The following is a 19,212-nucleotide window of genomic DNA, read 5'->3' on the forward strand; positions in this document are numbered from 1 at the left end:
AACTGGTGTGGGGGGCCGGTGGAGGATGGGAAGGGATGGGAAGGGGAAACAAAGGAGGAGGCTACAATGCTTGATAAGAAATGTACTCATTCAAAAAATTGAACCTCAAAAAAAAAAGAGAAATTTGATCCTCCATAAATTGTGGCTGCTTACAAACTTCCTGAGTCTAAAAGAAATAACGTAAAATAATTCAAATGAGAGTTTGTGAAAGCACCCTTAGGTTTGGCCAGGGTGGCATCGGACGACATTGAGGCATCTCTGCTCATCTCTGCTCGTGGCGACTGACATCCAGTGAACACGTCCTTCACCAGACCCTGCTCCTAGTCGTCCAGCTCAGAACAGCTAGCTTCATGAGGCAGACTGCCAGATTATCCCCCATTTTCTAGGCAGGAGATCTAAGGGCGAGAGAGCCTCTCCCAGGTCATGCCGTGCACGAGTAGCAGGAATGCAATCCTAAGAACTTTCTATCTTCTCTTCCATACACAAAAAGAAAAATCCAGCAAAAATGGGTGCGCCCTCAGATCTGTCATTGCTGGGGGCAAAGATGTAGAACCAGCTGTTTATACAGCTCCATGAGGTGGCACACTGGTGGCTCACACCTGTCATCCTACATGCTCAGGAGGATGAGACCTGAGGATTGCAGTTCAAGACCAGCCCAGGGAAGACCAATCCATGAGACTTGTATGAACTCAATCCAAATCCCTCTGTGTGTGCATACAACTGCAGAGTGAATTAGATAGGCTTGCAACAAGGGTGCAGCGTTTCACTTCACAAGGTCTAATAACGCAGAATCGCTGGGCGGCCGGGCGGATCTGTGCCTGTGGTGTCTCTAATATTCTATGTGGCACCAAATGTCTCTCCTGAGACCTGGCAGCAGGATGGGTGACGGCAGGGTTCTGGGGTGACACCTGTCTTCCTGTGAGCAGTTATGTCTCCTCTGGAGCGGGGACAAATGTCAGGAGAGGTCAGGGCTGGGCATTTCACAGCCACACCGAGGGCACGGCTTCCCGCGCTCTGCTCTTCAGCACCATAATTACTTTAGGCCAAAGTGGGGTGGGAGAGGGGGTGGCAGAGTGGACAGATGGAGGCTCTGCCTGTCAGGCGCAGAAGCAGGGTCACCGGAAAGTAAATAACACAGAAAAAAATTAAAAACAACAACTCCAAACCTGTCCCTGCTGACTTTCCTGAGAGGCAGAAAGAAACGGATCTGCATTTCATCTTGAGAGATTTTCTGGAAGAAGATTCTTCCAGAATCTTCTTCGAGATGGGTGGAGAGATGGAGGATAGAAGAGAGAGCTGTTTTTTTTCCCCCCAGCATGGGCAGGAAATCAATTGTGCATAGGGAGAAAAAAGTATGGGGGGGGTGGGGAATCTCCTGAAATATATAAATATCTGAGCAATAAGAAGGAAATTAAACTGTCCAAGGTTTATCCATCTATTCTAGATGGATGGTGAGAGAGGTATTAAATTCTGCATTAACAGTTTTCCAAACCACAGGTAAGGCCCGCTAACGCAGAGGAAACTTCCTCAGGAAAGAGGGGGGTAACTCACACCCCCCACCTTATTTACTCTTAACTGTGTGTGTGTGTGTGTGTGTGTGTTATTTTCTAAGTTAAATTAAACCTCTTAAAACAGTTAATTCGTGATTTATGACATTCAACTTAGAAGCTTCCAGTTGAGACCGAGAGTGACTGCTCAGGCCTGTAACCTAGCTACTCAAAAAAAATGAAGATCTGGGGGTTCACACGTGAAGGCTAGCTTGGACACAAAGTGTGTGAGATCATCCATCTCCACTAACAATCCAGATGCAGTGATAGACATCCATGACCCTCGCTCTGGCTGTATTAATGCCTAGGTTACTTATTTAGGCCTAATTTACACAGGAATCCCAGAGCGAAGGACACGGATGACAACAGCTAACTGACAGCAGAACACTCTCGAAGCAATCCGGAGGCTCCTTGGAGCTGACAGGTGATCCCACAAAGCCATTCGTTCCCAGCCCTTCTCCTAGCCTCGGAGAGATGCCCAGGCACCACGGCTCACACGTCTTCCCAGAGCGACATCTCGGCCTCCCCTGACACGTGGCTGTGAGTCTGGGAATGGAACCATCCACGCGCCATGCTGTCTCCTGACAGACAGGAAACAAGGAAGTAAACGTCTCCCTAATTCATATGCCAGAAAAAAAATAAACAAATAAAGGTAGTAGTAAAGTCGACATAGCCGGTGATGGTGACCCGGGAGAAGGGAGACAGACAGGGTGTGCCAGGCGGCTCTGTGTATCGGGGAGATGTGTTCGGGTTCGTGGCGGGGAATCCAAGACTGCCACTATCTAGTGACTTCTTCGCCTTGGAAATATGTTCGCACAATGCAGCGAATAATTGTCAAACAAACTCGGTTACAATGTAGCGATCTTATCCATTCATCCCTGTTGTTCTGGCTGCCATATGAACAAAAAAAAATGAATTACATTACACAGGCCCTGTTTTCATCTTACCCCTCTGTTCTTTCATCACAGAACAATTGTCTGGTTAATGAATCTAAAACACTCTTACCCTGGGCTTCCCTGAGGCCAGAGCTCTGGGTTTTGGTTGTTGGTTTGGATTTTTTTTTGGATGCGTGGGTCTGCGGACAACTCATCCCTGTGACTTTGCTCTTTATCTCCTCACCCCAAGAGGAAGCCCTCCCGAGAGAGAGCTCCGTCCCATTGGAGGAGGACCTGAAACTTCATGTGACATCCAGACTTACTAAGTTCCTGATCTTCCACCCCGATGGGCCGGAACTATTTTCAGAGCTACTGAGATCCAAATGTAGCTTTTCATCTTTGTTCCTTGTGCTGGTGCGCCTCTTCATGCCACCTCAATCTTTTCGGACATAAAGGAAGTGCTAAGAGTTTTCAGGTAAGTAGCCTCCACAGTAACTTGCCATTGAGGTGAATGGGAAATAAATGAAGTGGTAACATTGTTGCCGTTCTCCTAAAGGATATAGGAAGATCATGTGTGGATTGGTGTCTTAAAACATCAAGGCTTAGCCAGGCGCCCATGGCTCACACCTGTCATCCTAGCTACTCAGGAGGCTGAGATCTGAGGATCATGGTTCAAAGCCATCCGGGGCAGGAATGTCTCCAGAAAACCAGAAGTGGATGGAAGTGGGAGAGCACTAGCCTTAGAACAAAAGATATCAAGGACAGCACCAAGGCCCTGAGTTCAAGCCCCACAACCCACAAAAAAAATAAAAATAAAAAGGCCTGAAGATTGCAATCTGTCACCTGGGCACCCTTGTCTCAGTGGTGAGCCTGCCTCAACTCAAGAGAGCAACAAGACCTTCGATCTTCCTCGTCTCTCAGGACTGGTGTGCAAAGCTAAGAGGTACGCATGTGTGTGCCTTTGATTTTAATATCGATACCCACCTAACACGGCTGACAATTGTTTTCTGAGGGGCCTCTGGTAACCTTAAAATGAGACAAAGTGACTTACATTACCCAGGCAAATAAGAACCAACCTACTGGCTGTCATAAGACACTCTCCATAAACCAATAGTGACTGGCACGAATTCTACCCCTTCACACATAGGTATTTGAAGGAACACGCATCCCTAAGCAATTCATAGGTGTGGCATCCATTACTTTCATCAAAATGATGCGTGACTTTAAATTCCATTACGACTTTGCATGATGAACTGATGAAACAGAGGTCTGCCGAGTGAAGACTTGAGATGACTGTCGTGACCGTCCCTTCTCTTACTATTATGTATTTGCACAAAGCGAACTGGCAGTGGAAGCCAGTTTGTGAAGCATCTTTGTCCCACAGGGACTCCCTCGCCCTTTGGTTGACCAAAGCCTGTGTCTAGGAACATCTCACAGGCTTTGTCCCAGGGATGGACCTGGGACCACGAGCCTCCAAACATCACAGATGGGAGTCTGTACAAGTTCTGATTCCTGAGAGCAAAGTCTAAAAGTTTGCACATCTACAAATAAAGTGTTTTCTTTTTTTCTTTTCTCCCCATAAATCAACCTATATTTCTCACAGTCAGCTCATACCTCTGCGGGGTAGGGTGACGGACTCAGACAGCAGGCAAACACAGATTGCTGGTGTTTATAAGATCAATAGGGAAAAGGAGGAGACGCAGAATGAACGGCAGCGGAGGGGGATAGGAAGTGAGCAGCACTCACTTACTTGTAGTAACAGATCTCCTCGCCTGTCCGTATCCAGCCAGCTCTGCCGAGGAGCGCTTCCTTCACAGAGTACAGGGTGGGCTGCATCCCTACATGAAACCAAACCAGGGCTTAATCCACAAGGAAAAAAAGAGTTGGGCTGGCCGAATAACCATCCCCAAGGGACATCCAGATGTTAATCCCTGCAAACCGTGGACGTCATCCATGTGAGGGACTAATGAACAGGGATGTGATTCAGTTCAGGATCCTGAAGTGGAGCAAAGCTTATCCTGGTGAGCCCTACAAGCAATCCCGGGGGTCCTTCTGAGTAAGCCGGGCACAAGGAGGTGGAGTGAAGAAGCAGCAGCAACTTCACCGGGGGAGAGGGAGGTTTGAAGCTTCTATCCTACTGATTTTGAATAGCTGGAGAGAATGAAAGCCATGTGACTGTGGATGGTGGGGGGCGGTCAGGATTCTCCCTTAAGATCTCCAGAGAGGGAACGTCCACTCAGACGCCCTGCCTTTGTCCCAGAGAAACGGATTGGGATATTTAGGAGAAGTTACGTTTTTCTCCAGTGTTCTGAGCGTGTGAAGCAGAGCTGCTGTCCTGTGGGATTTTGCCTCTCCGCGGTCTTGTGAATAAGCGCAAAGCTCCCGTGGGAGCAGAAACCCTGGAGAGTGAATTTCTTGACCAAGTCCACCCCCAAAGAACAAGGGATGGCAAGGGAATGAGAAAACGCTAGGAGCTTAACATGTACTGTGAACATGGCAGAGCGGGGACTTCCTGGCTCCCCTCTGCAGTAACTCTGCCATGCTTTGGCCACTCTCTTACCATAGTGGCCATCTAAGTGTGTCAATCTTCTGGAAAAACCAAGAAGACCTTCTGATAGGGACAGAACCAAGTCGAAAGGAGACATGATTCCTAGTATTATCCCAGAAAGCTCCAGGTCTGTCTCCGCCGCTCCACCTCCCTCCTCCCGCCCCCTCGCCAAGAGTACCTACCATAATTGAACTGGCTGTTGAGCTTCTCACCATTGATGATGTTGAAGCGGTAAGGCACCGCCGCCCTCATGCCGCTCACCCTGAAGTAGAACCACTGCTGGTGCTCAGAGCTGTTCACGTCAGCATTGGTCAGCAGGTCGTACTCGAACCTGCAGAGGGACGCGCAAGATGGAAGGGCTACCTGGAAGTCGGTGGGGCCCTACCCATGTGCGTCTCCAGTTCCAGAGTACAGAGCTAAGACCGGAGCTCGAGGGCCCATGAGATCCTTTTGTTTGAGTCAGAGCTCACGGAAAGGGCTTTGCTAGGATGGAGACGGTACTGTGTATTCCTTAGACTGAACGACAGAGAGCCAGCCCAGGAGTGGTCTCAGCTACATAGCCAGCCGTGGGCTCTACACACCTGGAGAGGTGCAGAGACCAGAGCCAACGCGTGCAGCTTTGGTACCACAACACCCACGGAGCCACCGCTGGGAAGGTCCAGGAGGCACGTTTGTGCTTCTGGTCCACAGTTCCCCTTGCCGCGACCTCCATCCGGGAGTCATGTTAATCTAATGCTTCCTGGAGAGGAAAACCCTCCCACTTCAGGGCTTGCTAATTTTCCTGCTGTCAGGCCCCCTCACTGTGACGGATCGCAAACCTCTGAGTGAAGTCACCGCCCATGGGCTAGGGAAGAGAGAAGCCAGCAATCTGCCCTCCCTCCTCCTCGGCTGAGTTTTTTCCTTACTTACTCACGCACTTGGATAGCTTTGCGAAGATTTCCTGACTCAAACTTGGAGAAGAACCTTAGGCAACCGGGTGTGGTGTCTTGCAAAGTCCTAGAATGAAATATGAGCATGTGTGAATAGATCCCATAGGTAGGTGTGGGCATGACTTGACAATTCTCCTCGCCCTTAAACCTGCGGTCGTCAGACTGAGTTTAGAAATACGTAATGGATTAGCAATAGGGAACAGTCCAGTCCTGTCAGCATTCACGATGGCGAATTCTTGAACATCCAGGCAATGTTCAAGGCCACCTACCAAGGCTCATCCAAACTGAAGACGACTCTGTTGATAATGTCGTTTGGCTGGGTGAGCCTCCGGACATCCTCCAATATCTTGATCCTGGAAAAAGAAAAAGTGCAACATTTATAAGCACTGGGCCTTATTTTCTCCTCAGCTCATTCTGTGGGCTTCCCAGGGAAGGCCTTGGGAGCCATCAGAGAAATAGACAAGAAGAGAGAAGGTGGACCCCTACCCAATCTCAGCTTCCACTACTCCCTCCCCCCCATGTTCTTGTGGAAAATAGAACTATACCAAGTGGTAGGTACTGAGAAAGGAAAGGTCTTACATTTTAGGGGATTGTTTGCTCAAGCACTGTTTTTGTCCTTGAGTGTCATGTCAAGGGCATCTTCGGCTACATGAAGAAGAGTCCCTTGCACCGAGATGGCTCTAAGTAAGACATCAGAATTATAGACTACTGGAATCCACGAGACATGGGACACTACAGTAGGCCTCTGTACTCTTGTACTGTGTATATTCTTTGGGCTCACTCTGCTCCAAAGATGAGACTGTATGAGAAACAACGGTATCTGGGAATTTCAGCAAGAGGTAGGGAGCATGCTCAGAAGGTCTTTCATTTCCTTCCTTCCATTTCTGATCATTGGCATGGGTCAGGAGAGGAAAGGCATGAGCCTGGATTGGGAGGGAGGGCTACGTACAGGGGTAAGATGGCGCCACTCTAGAGCCTGTTTCTTGGGAAGCTAAGCCTGGTGGATAATGTGCAGTTGGGGAAGTCAGCCAAGCCGCAGTAGGAGCAGGTTTGGGGACCTAGCATGAAAACAACTTGCTGATGACGTGGAATATAAATTAATGAGACTTTCTGGTCTGCACGTTGAACCATTGGCATAGTATGTGCCTACTCATCTGTTTTCCTTACCCCCTATGGGATACTTGTTTTCCCTTTGACTTTGTTAGAATTCATCGGAATCTCGTTATGGTGAGCCAAATACAAAGCTCTTTCCCATATTCTGGGGAATCATCTGTCATCCAGCGTTTCTACCCTGGATAATGTGTCTCTTCCTGTGCTTTCCTCAGTGACATAGCAAATCTAGTTTCCAAACCATGCCAGGGTCCAGAAGCCATTTCCTCTCTATCAGGCAAAAAAGCAGACAGCCATTTGTAGTAGATAAGGAAAGAAATCCTAGATGACCAGTTTGTTGATTTTCATTCGGGAACCTTCCCTCTGGTAACTCACAAGATGACCTTGATCAACAACACAGGTGTGAGGCGTCCAGTTTTGTCTTTGACAATAAACACAACCTAACAGGGGCAAGGGGGTGCATGCCTGTAATCCTCCCCGCTAGGGAGGCAGAGGCAGAGGATGGTTGAGTTCCAGAAGAGTCCAGGTGAAGCCGGTGAGACCCTGCTGTGGCGTGCAGAAGGCAGGGCGAGGGGCTGTGTTAGAATCATGGAAGGATTCCTTTGTCAGGAGCCTGCCGCGTGCCTACTGCAACCCTGTACTGGATTCCACAATGGCACAGCAGGAAGGCAAGACTGCAGGGTGGACAGAAGTTTCCAAAAGGCCTGGAAAATGCATCTCATCAATGCTATTTTCCTACACATACAGCAGAACTGTCTAAACAAGCCACACATAATATGTAATATATGCATATATAATATATACACTGCATATACATTATACAAAGATATGATATATACATATATAAAATATTCTTATATACTGTATATATTATAAAGATACATGATATATACATATATAAAATAAATATACATATGTATATATGTGTCTATATGTATCACAAGAGATTACATATAACATATAATTATATATAAGGTAAATACATTATGTATTTAATTATATGTTACATACATCATATATAATTATATATAAATGCCTTCTATGTTTATACCTAAAATACTATATATAAAATATAATGTGCATTGTACTATGTTATATATTAGATGTGCTATATATAAAATATAAGCTATTATATGTGTATTATATAATATATAATTACATCTGTGTATGTACGTGTGTACGGACACACACACACACACGTATTTCTATCATAGGAGAGTAGTGCCATCACCTTTGGATGCCCCGTCTGCGCTCCAGCATGGGCTGGGCACCGGAAGGTGGGCAGTGTCCCCAGAGGTCAGGGAAGGCCACCATCTCGAAGCCCACTGCAGACCTGGTTCTTTGGGCTTTGGCCATGTAAACACGAGGGTCATGGAAAGGGATCTGCTTGTGGTGTGCACGCAGAAGCTGTTCTAGTACTCCAGCAGTTTCTCCAGGCTTGGGGGAACTGGAGAAGTCACGTATCCTCGGACAAGAAATAGCTTCTCTGTCCCAAGCATCCTCTTCTGGGAAGGCCTGGATGCCGGAGGCGTCATGTCCAGAAGGATCTTCTGTCCCAGCGCTGCTGGTCTGCCTGTTTGGGGGTGCGTTCACTGAAGGCCTTCTTTTGAAGGATCTCCCCGTCTTCACCCTGCACAGGAGGGAGGCCGAGGCCGGATTTGTTCTTTCTGGCCCCCACGAGCTGTGGTCTTTGTTGAAGCAATGCTGTCCCGGGAAGGTGACCGTGGGAATGTGGTGGTGATTGGCATGCTGGGCGTCTTCCAGGTTCAAATCATATCCCAACGGGGACTGCAGTTCCTTCCGGTTTAAAAGGAGAACATGATACATCAGTGTTTCCTTCCAGGTAGGAAATGCAATTCTATCCCTGCCCCAACTCTCTGGCCACGGAGCTCAGCCTCGGTCCTCTGAACTGGGAAGCTGTTGCTGGAGTCAACCAACGCAGACTCACCTACAGGCTCATGCGTGGAAGGGGATGTGGCCGAGCCTAGAGCCATTCTATGCAATGTGTGCCTTCTGCAAACCCGCACTAAGCTGTCACCAGGCTGAGCCATTCTCCAGGTCCTCCCAAAACTCACAGTGGAGCTTTTCACTGTGCACAAAGGTAACGTGTTTGTTTGTTTTTTAAATCTGAGGACAATTTTGATTATAGAAGAGGAAGAAGAGGAGGAGGAGGAGGGGACACTATCTTCCTTGACACCAAAGTGAAATTTCCTTGACTGAAAGTTTTTACCATGGATCCATTTCTGCCTTCTAGAATGAAGTGGAAGAAACTAACTCCTCTCTTCCTGACTAGCTATATCCTGTGATATGGTCACACTCATCATTTCCGAAGCCTCATAAGAAAATGAAAGAGTTCTGTTTTTAAGCAGCTCTGTAATTGTGATGGCTGCAGCAGCCTCTAGGCACTGACTGAACATCACCAGGTCTAAGATACTCATGTTTGTCTCCGATAATAAGGACATCCTAACCTGGGCATGGTGGTGAATGCCTATAATCCCAGCTACTTGGGAAACACAGGTAGGAAGACTGTGAGTTCCAGACCAGCCCGGGCAACATTAGTGAGATTCTGTGTCAGGAAAAAAAAAAAAGAAGTAAAACAGAAAGGCCAACCTCGGTTACTTGTGGATCACATCTATCATCCTAGCTACTCAGGAAGCCGAAATCTTATCATCTAGTTCTGAAGCCAGGCCAGGCAGAAAAGCCTGAGAGACTCTCTTTCCAATTGACCTGCAAAATGTGAGAGTGGGAGGCATGGCTCAAGTGGTAAAACACCGGAAGTGAGCCAAAAAAAAAAAAGCTAAGCAAGAGTATGAGTCCCTGAGTTCAAGTCCTGGAATGAGGTGAATGGGGAAGGAGCGGGCATGGGGCATGAATCAAGTAGTATTGACCATTCGTCATAGAAGAGGATGGGGAGAAGGGGAGAGATGGAAGGGAAGGGGGGAGGGGGACAAGGGGGACGAAGTCTAGCCTCAGGATGGCTACCGTCAGGAGGGATTCCATCAGTGCTGGATCCCAGCCCAGCTCTAGGGAGGCAGAATGTAAGCCTCTTGTGCACATCCTCCATAGCGCTCCTGCTTTCCCCTCCGCAGCGCTCAGGGGCAGACTGCTCATGATGAGCGCGGGCGTGTCTCCTCTGGACACCCTCTGCGGCCCCCGTCCTACCTCAAAGCTACAGGAGAGCTCCGGACACATGTGCTGGTACTGCGCCAGCTCCTCTTCGGGTCGGTCTAGACCAGGCTTGGCACTCAGCTTGTCCACATCCGTTTCTAAGTCGTCATCCTGCGGTGGGAGAGTCAGAGGTTACCACCACGAAATCCACCCTGAGCAGCAGCCAGGCAAGATGCAGAGCGCCTTAGAACAGATTTCCCCGGCCCTGCATCAGGCTCCAGCACAAGCCTGGCCGATAGGGAGGTGAACGCACCAGACTGTATGTTTTGAAATAAAAAGGAAGAAGATTAAAAAAAAATCTATTCACAGCATTTAGGTCTCCTCAGAAATGCATAATGCCTTGGTCCAAATAAGCCAGACGACGTACACAGCAAAGCGTAGTATGAAAGAAATTCTCAGCTCCGTGTGTGTCTTTCCCATTCACTCAGCTGTTTCCTCCCTCCCCACCCCGCTGCGGTGGGCATTTACTGAGCACCTACAGTGAGCAAGTATGCTTCGAGCGACAGAAGAAGAATCCATGCCTCTGGGACAGAGAGTGGTCCAGGCTCCTTAAAGGAGGATAAACACAGGAACAAGGCCATTAGGTCCTTTCCCACAGTGGCAAATGCCCTTCAAATGATGGACATGGGAGTGATCGGCGTTGAGACTGAGGTGTGAGACACTGCTAATGACAGGGGCAGTCTGCCGAAGCCCCGTGAAGGAGGTAACGCAGGTGCAACTGAGCTAAAGAGACAGAAAGAGAGCCAGCTCTGCCCCAAAGTGTGTTTAGAGGAATGCTGGAGGAAGGAACAGGTGACGTCTGATGATAGAAATATGCTGGAGGATGCAGCATAGAAGACAAGAGGAGGAGGACAGGAGATGAGATCTGGGAAATGGCAGGAGAGAAACTGCTGGAAATACTCTGTGTTCCCATTATGTCTTCTTCTCTCTGTGCATGTAAGAGCTCACCTCAGTCTTTTCTTCATTGGTTTTAACATCACTTTGTTTTCTTCTAGAGCATCACTGTGAAATATTTTCATGGTGATCATGACCTTGAAATGCTGGTATGCTTTTCAAAGGTTATAAAGTTTGAGAGAAACGATAGCGAGAATCCAACCATCCATTTTCCCATAATCCTACATCAAGTTTTCCTGACCAGGTAGGGAAGAAAACTCAAATGTTTGTTTTAGAAGTATATTTGGTTAGTTAAAAAGAAAACCTGATTGTCCAGGAGGCTTAAGTTAAACAAATTTGAAAGCTGGGTACTGCCCAGGCCCGTAAATCCTAGCTACTCAGGAGGCTGAGATGCGAGGATCCCAGTTCAAAGCCAGCCCCAGGCAGGAGAGTCCATGAGATTCTTATCTCCGATGAACCACCAGAAAACTAGAAGTGGTGCTGTAGCTTGAAATGGTAGAGCACTAGCCTTGAGCAAAATGAAGCTCAAGGACAATGCCCAGACCCTGAGTTCAAGACCCAGGACTGGAAATAAACTAATAAATAAATGATGTCCTTTGTTTCTTTATAGCATTTTCTGCCCCCAAGAGATTAACGTAGCACCTCTATCCAAAAAAAAAAGCATTTGTAAAAAAGAACAAATTTTAAAGTAATGGGAAAGTTAAAGGAAAACTTGAAGGCACTCTGTGTATCCTTGTTCTTATTATTTCATTCTGTTTATTTTTAGGCAATACTGAGGTTTGAACTCGGGACCTGACACTTGCTAGGCAGATTGCTCCTTCTTCAGTCTATTGAAACCCCATGTCTGCGTGCATGAAGACACCTAGCTATCGGTTGTGACTCCCTCTCTTTTTATGTTGACTTTGACGGCTTCCAAATAAATCACAGTAGCCAACATCCCAAGACACACACCTCCGTTTTTGTCAGTTGTGGAGCTTGAACTCAGGGCCTGGGCGCTATCTCTGAGCCTTTCAGCTCAAGACTAGTGCTCTACCACTTTGAGCCACAGCACCACTTCTGGTTTTCTGGTGGTTCATTGGAGATAAGAGTCTCATGCACTTTCCTGCCCAGGCTGGCTTTGAACCACAATCCTCAGATCTCAGCTTCTGGGATCTCAGTGCTAGGATTACAGGCGTGAGTCACCAGTACCTGGTTCCAAGACCCTTTTGAAGCAAAAAGTTCCCATTTCTCCTTCTTGCTCAGTGTGTGGTCCTAAGCACTGGCTGGGTTTGGGTGTTGTTTTGTGTGTGTGGGGGGGTGTTTTGTTGTTATTGTTGTTGTTGTTCTAATTGAGAATAGCACAAGGTAAAAGTCTTCGTCCCTTCTGTGAATATGACAGATATTCCTGGGCTCAGGATTCACTGAGGCAAAGTATTTTGATGGGCCACAGGTCCCTCCATTCCCGTGGTCCCCAGCCTGGCCCCGATTCTGATGCTGCTCTGCCACCCAGGCCCACACTGACTTCTCCCCTGTGCTCTGGCACGCAGGCTTTGGAAAGAGTTCCCAGGCTCTGCGCTTCCCACGTGCTCATGCACTGCTTTCCCTGGCGGGTGTGTTACGCTTTTCTTTAGGGCCCGGCCCTCTCCATCCTAGCCAGCACCCTCAGCGAAGCCCTGGGAAAGCTCTGCCTCCCAGGCTGTGTGTGAAGTCAGGCAGTCACACGCCTCGTGCCTCCACATCAGATACAAGAGGCGCACGGCAGTGCCTCAGACGCTCGGTTATCGGAGAGCAAGCGGGCCTGGAAGGGAAGGTGGCATTGACGAATGACTACAGCAGCCCAGTGTTATTCAAATAACTCCACACGTACTCAGAGGCCTGCTCGGGCCAAGCCACAGCGAAGAACCAATTTGCTCCTGATGACTTCAGAAATGATTCTATTTATCAACAAAACTGTGGGAACACCGGACTGTCAATAGCACTCTGAGCCAGAGACAGGGCTTAGTGATAACCCCTAAATGTCTACCAGGACCATCAGCAAGGTGGGCGATAATCACAGTCGGAAAGCCGGAAGTCTCTTTCTCCCCAGAAAGGAAGGGAGGGAGAGAGAAAAGAACACGGAAGGAAATCATTTTTAAAGTCAAGTTTCATCCCAGGAACATCCTAAAAGGTAGCATTTGCTGCTCAGTCTCATTGGACAGGCCATGGTATTAATGAGCTGTAACTTGAAGAAATGTGCATGGTGACAGAAAAGGGAGACAGAATTATAACTCACAGGCAGCTGGCCATTTATTTCTGCGCAGTGGTTCTCAACCAGAGGCAATTCTGACAGTCCCTCGATACCCGTGCAGTTCACGTCTGAGGGGCAGGGGGGCAGATGCCACCAGTATGTAGGGGCAAAGAGCAGAGGTGCGTAGGTCATTAAGGAACCAGGACCAGAAGCAGCCTCTGTTGGCTAGGGTGGCACACGTTGCAAGGTCGGTTCACACAGACCCAAACAGGAGTGTGCAACACCGCAGCCCTGTGCCCAAGGGGCAGACAAGAAGAGCGATGTAGGAAGAAAGGTGAGGTCTTAGTAGAGATTTTCATAGGGGAAAAAATTTTTCCATTCTCTCATCATGCCTTTATTGAACAAACTAACCCGAAGCCTGCAGTGACTTGGTAGGGCTCCTCCTCATGGAATATTAATGTCTTCATGATCAATAACTCTTGATTTTAAGATGAGATCCCAAGCTAGACCCATCCAGGTGGGCAATCAATAACACTGGTCCCACACCACTCCGCGTATCACTTGTCTGTGGAGTGGGCAGCAAGGGAGCCCAGTCGAAGGAAGCCCTTCAGATTGAAGGACTTGCCTGAGCTCCAGCCATCAGAGGAAGTGCTGTGTTCCTTAGCATGGTGTGAAGAGGGAGAGAGAAAGAGAGGGGGTACAAGCAAGGGCTGGGGCACCTACCTCCTCTTTTGCGGGATCAGATTCCGAGTCTTTGTCCACTTCCTCATCACTGTTGTCTTCAAAATCCTCTGGGTGGGGGAAAAGAAAAAGGAGGTGAAAAATGACATCTCGTTATCTGGAATTGAGACCCAGATCACACAAGGAGAAGCGATGCATCAGGTTCCAGCTTGCTCTGGGGTTTGTTGGTGAAAGTGGTATGCGGCGGAGAATGTGGTCCCACATTGAGCCCCAAACGGCTGCAGGATAAAATGGCTTTTCCATCTCCCAGCCCCAACTTGGAGGTATTTAGGCAACGATGCATTGCCAAAGTTGAGCAGTGACATACACATGGAATTTGTTTGAAGTTAAATGCTGCCCTGGCTGTATCCCTAATGTTTACATGAAGGAATGCATTTCAACAAACTTCATCCCATGACTTTTGATAGCATTCACTCTCCTGAGGATGAAAATTCCACGTGTGGATGATCTGTGCCACTTTGGGAAAACAGGGCTGGGAAAGAAAAAAAAAGCATTCTGGAGTGTTTTCACTGTAAGATCTTTCTGGCGATTAAGTTGACATCCTTCCCAGTACCCTAATATGAGTCACATGGGGTTATAGGTAGCCAGAGTTTTATTTCAATGCATCCTTAGGGCAAATTAAATTCCACCACCAGTCAGTACTGTAAAGAGACTTTGATCATAGAATTGTAGATAGGTTTTTTTTTTCTTAATTAGCTGAGATGACTTACACAGGTATTTGACAGCTACTAGGGAAAATGGCGACCGTTAATAATTAAAATAAGTGAGCTGAATGGTTTCTCGCTGAGTTTATGCAACAAATTATATATATATAATGAACATATGTATATGCATATAATACATACTATATGTGTATATGTGTATAATATATGTTCATATGTACTGACATGTATGTATATTATATTATACATGCGTGTATAAATGTGTGTATATTATATGTACATGTATGGTACATATATACAATATATACATTATGTGTGTATAATATGTACATACATACGATATATGCATGTATATACATATTATATATACGCATATATATAATATGATGAGCTTATTAGATGATCACAGTTGTCCTATGAAACAATTCGCCTTCTTCTGACATATGCAGCAGGCGCCCACTCCAGAGCCACGGCTGCTTACTTACGTTACCTTCGGTGAGGGCGTGTGGCGGCTCTGGGGTGGCGCTGGCCGTGTCTGGGAAGGCGTAGGCACTCCTGGCGGTGAGCAGGGGGAGCGGGCTCCTGGGATGGCCCTGCCGGAGGGTCTGGAGCATGGCGGAGACGGCCGGCTCCGCGCTTTCCTGATCCAGGCAGCACTGAGCAAAGGGAGGACAGAGACGGACGCTGGAGTCTTGCAGACAGACCCCACTCCCCATAACAGGATCTGAGCTCACAAATGCCGCACAGCCTAAGCGGGCAGGCAACTGCTTCGATGTAGAATGTGCCCTTGGAACGTTCTGGTCTTCTGGCTGATCTGGACTTTATTTCTCATTCCTTGCGTATACCCTGGAATGGATTTGGTCTGAAAACAGGCTTAAGGCAACTTTAAGGAATGCGGCACCTAAGCCAAGGCATCGTCCGTGATATCTGGGGAAAAGAGGGGTGGACCTTGTTCCTCCGTGACCCTGTGCTAGGAGAGTCGCCGCCTAAATTAGCAAACGTGTATTTGAGCTGATGGAACTATTGCTTTAGTCTTTGGTTATATGGAGGGGACAACATAAAGGAAAAGGGTCAAATGTGAAATAAGAAGGAAATAGTAAGCGACGCTCATGCATCTAAATTAGACAGCACCCCGGTCCCTGAACCCATAGCATTGCGCTCCCTCAACATCGGCCCAGAGCAGATGTAATTAAGGAATTCATTTTGGGTTGAAATCCAGGTAACGCTGGACCACATCTCCCGGCAGAAAACAGGTAAGTACCAGCCTGGACCGGGGTGACTTCCTCTACCTGGTATTCTCTTCCCCTGCACGTGACCTGACCGGCTCTCCAGCACCTCATATCTTAGCTCAGGTGTCACCTGCTTAGAGAATAACTGACTGCTCTAAACGCTCACCCTTTCCCTCCACCTACCGGAGTTGCCCCGGCTTGCTGTTCTCACAGAACAAAAGGGAATGGCTTCCTGGTTGGATTCTTTGCTTTTCTCTCTTTCTTTCTTCCTTTCTTCCTTTTTTCCTCCCTTTCTATCTTTCTTCCTTTCAGAGCTTGAACTCAAGCCCCAAGTGCTGTGCTTGAGCTCTTTTCCTCAAGGCTGGCACTCTACCACTTTAAGCCACAGCACCACTTCTGGTTTTCTGGTGGCTCATTGGAGATAAGAGTCTCACAGACTTTCCAGTCTGGCTTCAAACGGTGATCCTCAGATCTCAGCCTCCTGAGTCGCTAGGATGATAGGTGTGAGCCACTGACACCTGGCTGATTCTCAGCTTTTTAACATCTGTCCCACCTGTCTCCCGCTATTAAGTTTGCCCTGTAAGACCAGGAGTCTGTTCTGTTCGCCACAGGATTCCCGTGCTAATTATTAATTCCAGCACTAATTATTCCAATGAGTTCTCCTACTCAAAACACAGATAAAACATGGAAGGGACTCTTTTGAGCTCATGAGCTTATTTAGTCCTCACAGCAGCCTAAATGCTCTGTTCCTGCCGTTTTAGAAAAAGCAACGTGGCACTTGGAGAAATCAGGTGACATCTCCATCATGTCCCCAGTCGGCGGGGAAACTGCGCATGAGTGCCCTGTCGAGGATTAAGAATCACTATCCGTGCCAGATACCAGTGGCTCACGACTGCAATCCTAGCAGCTCAGGAGCCTGAGACCTGAGGATTGAGGTTCAAAGCCAGCCCAGACAGGAAAGTCCGTGAGACTGTTACCTCCAACGAAACCACCAGAAGACTGGAAGTGGCGCCACATCTCAAAGTGGTAGAGCGCTCGCCTTGAGCGAAAACAGCTCAAGGATAGGGCCCAGGGCCTGAGTTCAAGTTCCATGGCCAACAAGATAAAAACAAAAACAAAACTGCTACCACATCTTGCATGCCCCGAATAAACAAAGGAAGGCGCTCAGGAGCCAATGAAGGAAGAAGGATTTGAACCCAGAGCACATGACATAATAATACTCAGCGAGAACCGTACTGAGGTCTGTGTCCGGCACGATCGTGTCACCAGTTCACTGCAGAGAGCTCTCTGCGCGTCCGGGCTGGGTACCTGTGCCATGCCGAGGAGGGTCTCCAGGCCCTGGGCCGCCAGGAAGGCCTCTCGGCCTGACCGAAGCGTGGCGATGTGCTTGAGGCAGAGCAGGAGTCCCCGGCGGATCGTCACGTAGGTGTGGTCCGCGTCGTGGCTGTACCAGTCCTGATGCAGCCTGAGCAAGCTGGCCACGTAGCCTCTGTTCACCGCCCGGCGGCTGTTGGACTCTGTTATAAAGACAAGGGGAAGAGGTGCCGTCAATCGCGGGGTCTCCTGGGGGCACCCATCCCAGAACTGCCTGTGCGACTCCCACTGTCGCTAATTATAACAGGAGCAGGAACTCTTCGGTGTCTAAAACCAGCTGGTGCCACCTTCACCGAGTGATTGACGTCGACATCAACCACAACAGGGAAAAAAGCAATAGGTGAAATGTACACCCTGAAATAACACACCAAGAAAGATACAGCTTCACTTCTGTAATAGTACTCTTGCCCAAAACATATCACCTTAATAAAAATCGGGCAGAAACTCAGCCAACCCCACACAAAGGGCACGCAATAAAATATCTGACCTACACTCTTCAGAAATGTCGAGATCATAAAAGGCCAAAAAGAAAAAAAAATTCCTCTAAGAGTTGGGACTAAAGGTAGACAAAAAGCTATGATACCCAAGTACAACATATAATTGTAACTTAGATCCTGGGAGTGAACAGAGTTTTTGCCTTTGCTTTAAAAGGCAGCCGTGAGGCAGAGTGAAACAGGAATGAGATCAGCTACTAGTGGGTTTGTTTGGGGGTTGTACTAAGCTGTGGTTCAGTAAAACAGTATGCTTGATTTTAGGAAATTTACAATCAGAAGTGTGTGGTTATATACACATATAGATAGATAGACAGATAGATAGATAGATATGCATTATTCCTAGGGAAAGACAATACCTTGGGGAGCAGGGAAAGTGGAAAAGGAGAGAGGGAGAGGAAGGGAGGAAGGAAGGGAGGGGGAAAAGTAGGAAGAAAGAGGAGGGGGGAAAGAGACAGGAGGAAATCAAGAGGGAGAGAGAGATAGAAGGGAAGAGGGCAGAAAGGATGAGAGAGAGGCAGAGGGGGAAGAGAGGTATGGGAGGGATTCCGTGAGATTCTCTTCTTCCCTAAATCTTAATGGGCCTAACATTTAGGTTGAGCAAATTCCAAGGCTAGGCAGGGCCAGAGAAATCTCACAATCTCGCGCTCTTGGAGCCTGGCTTGAGCTCATGGCTACTCTCAGCAAAGAGGCCTCAAGACCAGATGAGAAAGAAGTCACCACCAAGGGCTTCCCGTGGACCCACACGCGGCTGTTGAAGAGGACGGACTGGATAGGCCCTGAACAAGATGGTGCTGACCAGGCTCCAACAGAGGCCACAAGGCTGCCCGGAGACCCCCCACACCAGCGGAGCTGGTTTCTCTGTGTCCGCTCTGGCTTCCGGGTGGCGATGTCCTGAGACACAATCTTACAGCTCTCGGCTCTCACTCCCTGGAAACGTGGCTTCGATCGTCTTTGGGGAAGCAAAAAACAAAGGCAAGCAGAGCCCGGGGCCTCAGTGACCACAGGCCCCACACTTCTGAGATGGATCTGTCTGGGTCATCTCCTGAATGGCTGGGTGGAGACCAGGTCAGACCTATCTGACGTGTGAACTCGGGTACATCCGAGGCTCCGCCCGGCCAACAGTCATCCACAAACGCCCAGCCCTTCCAGCCCCGCTGCCTCCCACAGCTTTTCTCCATCACCCACACCCCTCATGCTGGGGTTCAAGGCCCCATAGACCCCTGGACAGGCATGGAAGCTGTCATCAGCTAAGCAGAATTTCAGTTCAAAGTCAGACTTCTCCCTGAGACCATCAAAATGCACAAGAGGGGGGAAAAATCACATGGTAATTCAATGCACTATCCCAGAGGGATTTTTCACTCGTTATATTAGCAGTACATTTAATTTTTTTTGCTTGTTTATCGAGTTTTAAACAGTCACGTTTCACTGAGCTCCA

At 48.2% G+C, this 19,212-nt stretch overlaps 1 protein-coding gene across 1 annotated transcript in view; it reads right to left on the bottom strand.

Moving 5' to 3' along the window:
* Agbl1 (ATP/GTP binding protein-like 1) overlaps positions 1-19,212 on the bottom strand; it is a 361,783-nt gene that overhangs the window by 301,335 nt on the left and 41,236 nt on the right. Inside the window, exons 6-14 of the mRNA XM_013011882.1 lie at positions 17,218-17,426; positions 15,171-15,336; positions 14,001-14,068; positions 10,172-10,288; positions 8,241-8,806; positions 6,169-6,252; positions 5,880-5,966; positions 5,153-5,301; positions 4,173-4,260 (exon numbers count right to left, since the gene is read on the bottom strand). Coding sequence (XP_012867336.1) covers positions 4,173-4,260; positions 5,153-5,301; positions 5,880-5,966; positions 6,169-6,252; positions 8,241-8,806; positions 10,172-10,288; positions 14,001-14,068; positions 15,171-15,336; positions 17,218-17,426 — 1,534 coding nt within the window. The remainder of the gene's footprint in view (positions 1-4,172; positions 4,261-5,152; positions 5,302-5,879; positions 5,967-6,168; positions 6,253-8,240; positions 8,807-10,171; positions 10,289-14,000; positions 14,069-15,170; positions 15,337-17,217; positions 17,427-19,212) is intronic.

This window comes from Dipodomys ordii, unplaced genomic scaffold, assembly GCF_000151885.1.
Source record: "Dipodomys ordii isolate 6190 unplaced genomic scaffold, Dord_2.0 Scaffold15, whole genome shotgun sequence".
Taxonomy (NCBI): Eukaryota; Metazoa; Chordata; class Mammalia; order Rodentia; family Heteromyidae; genus Dipodomys; species Dipodomys ordii.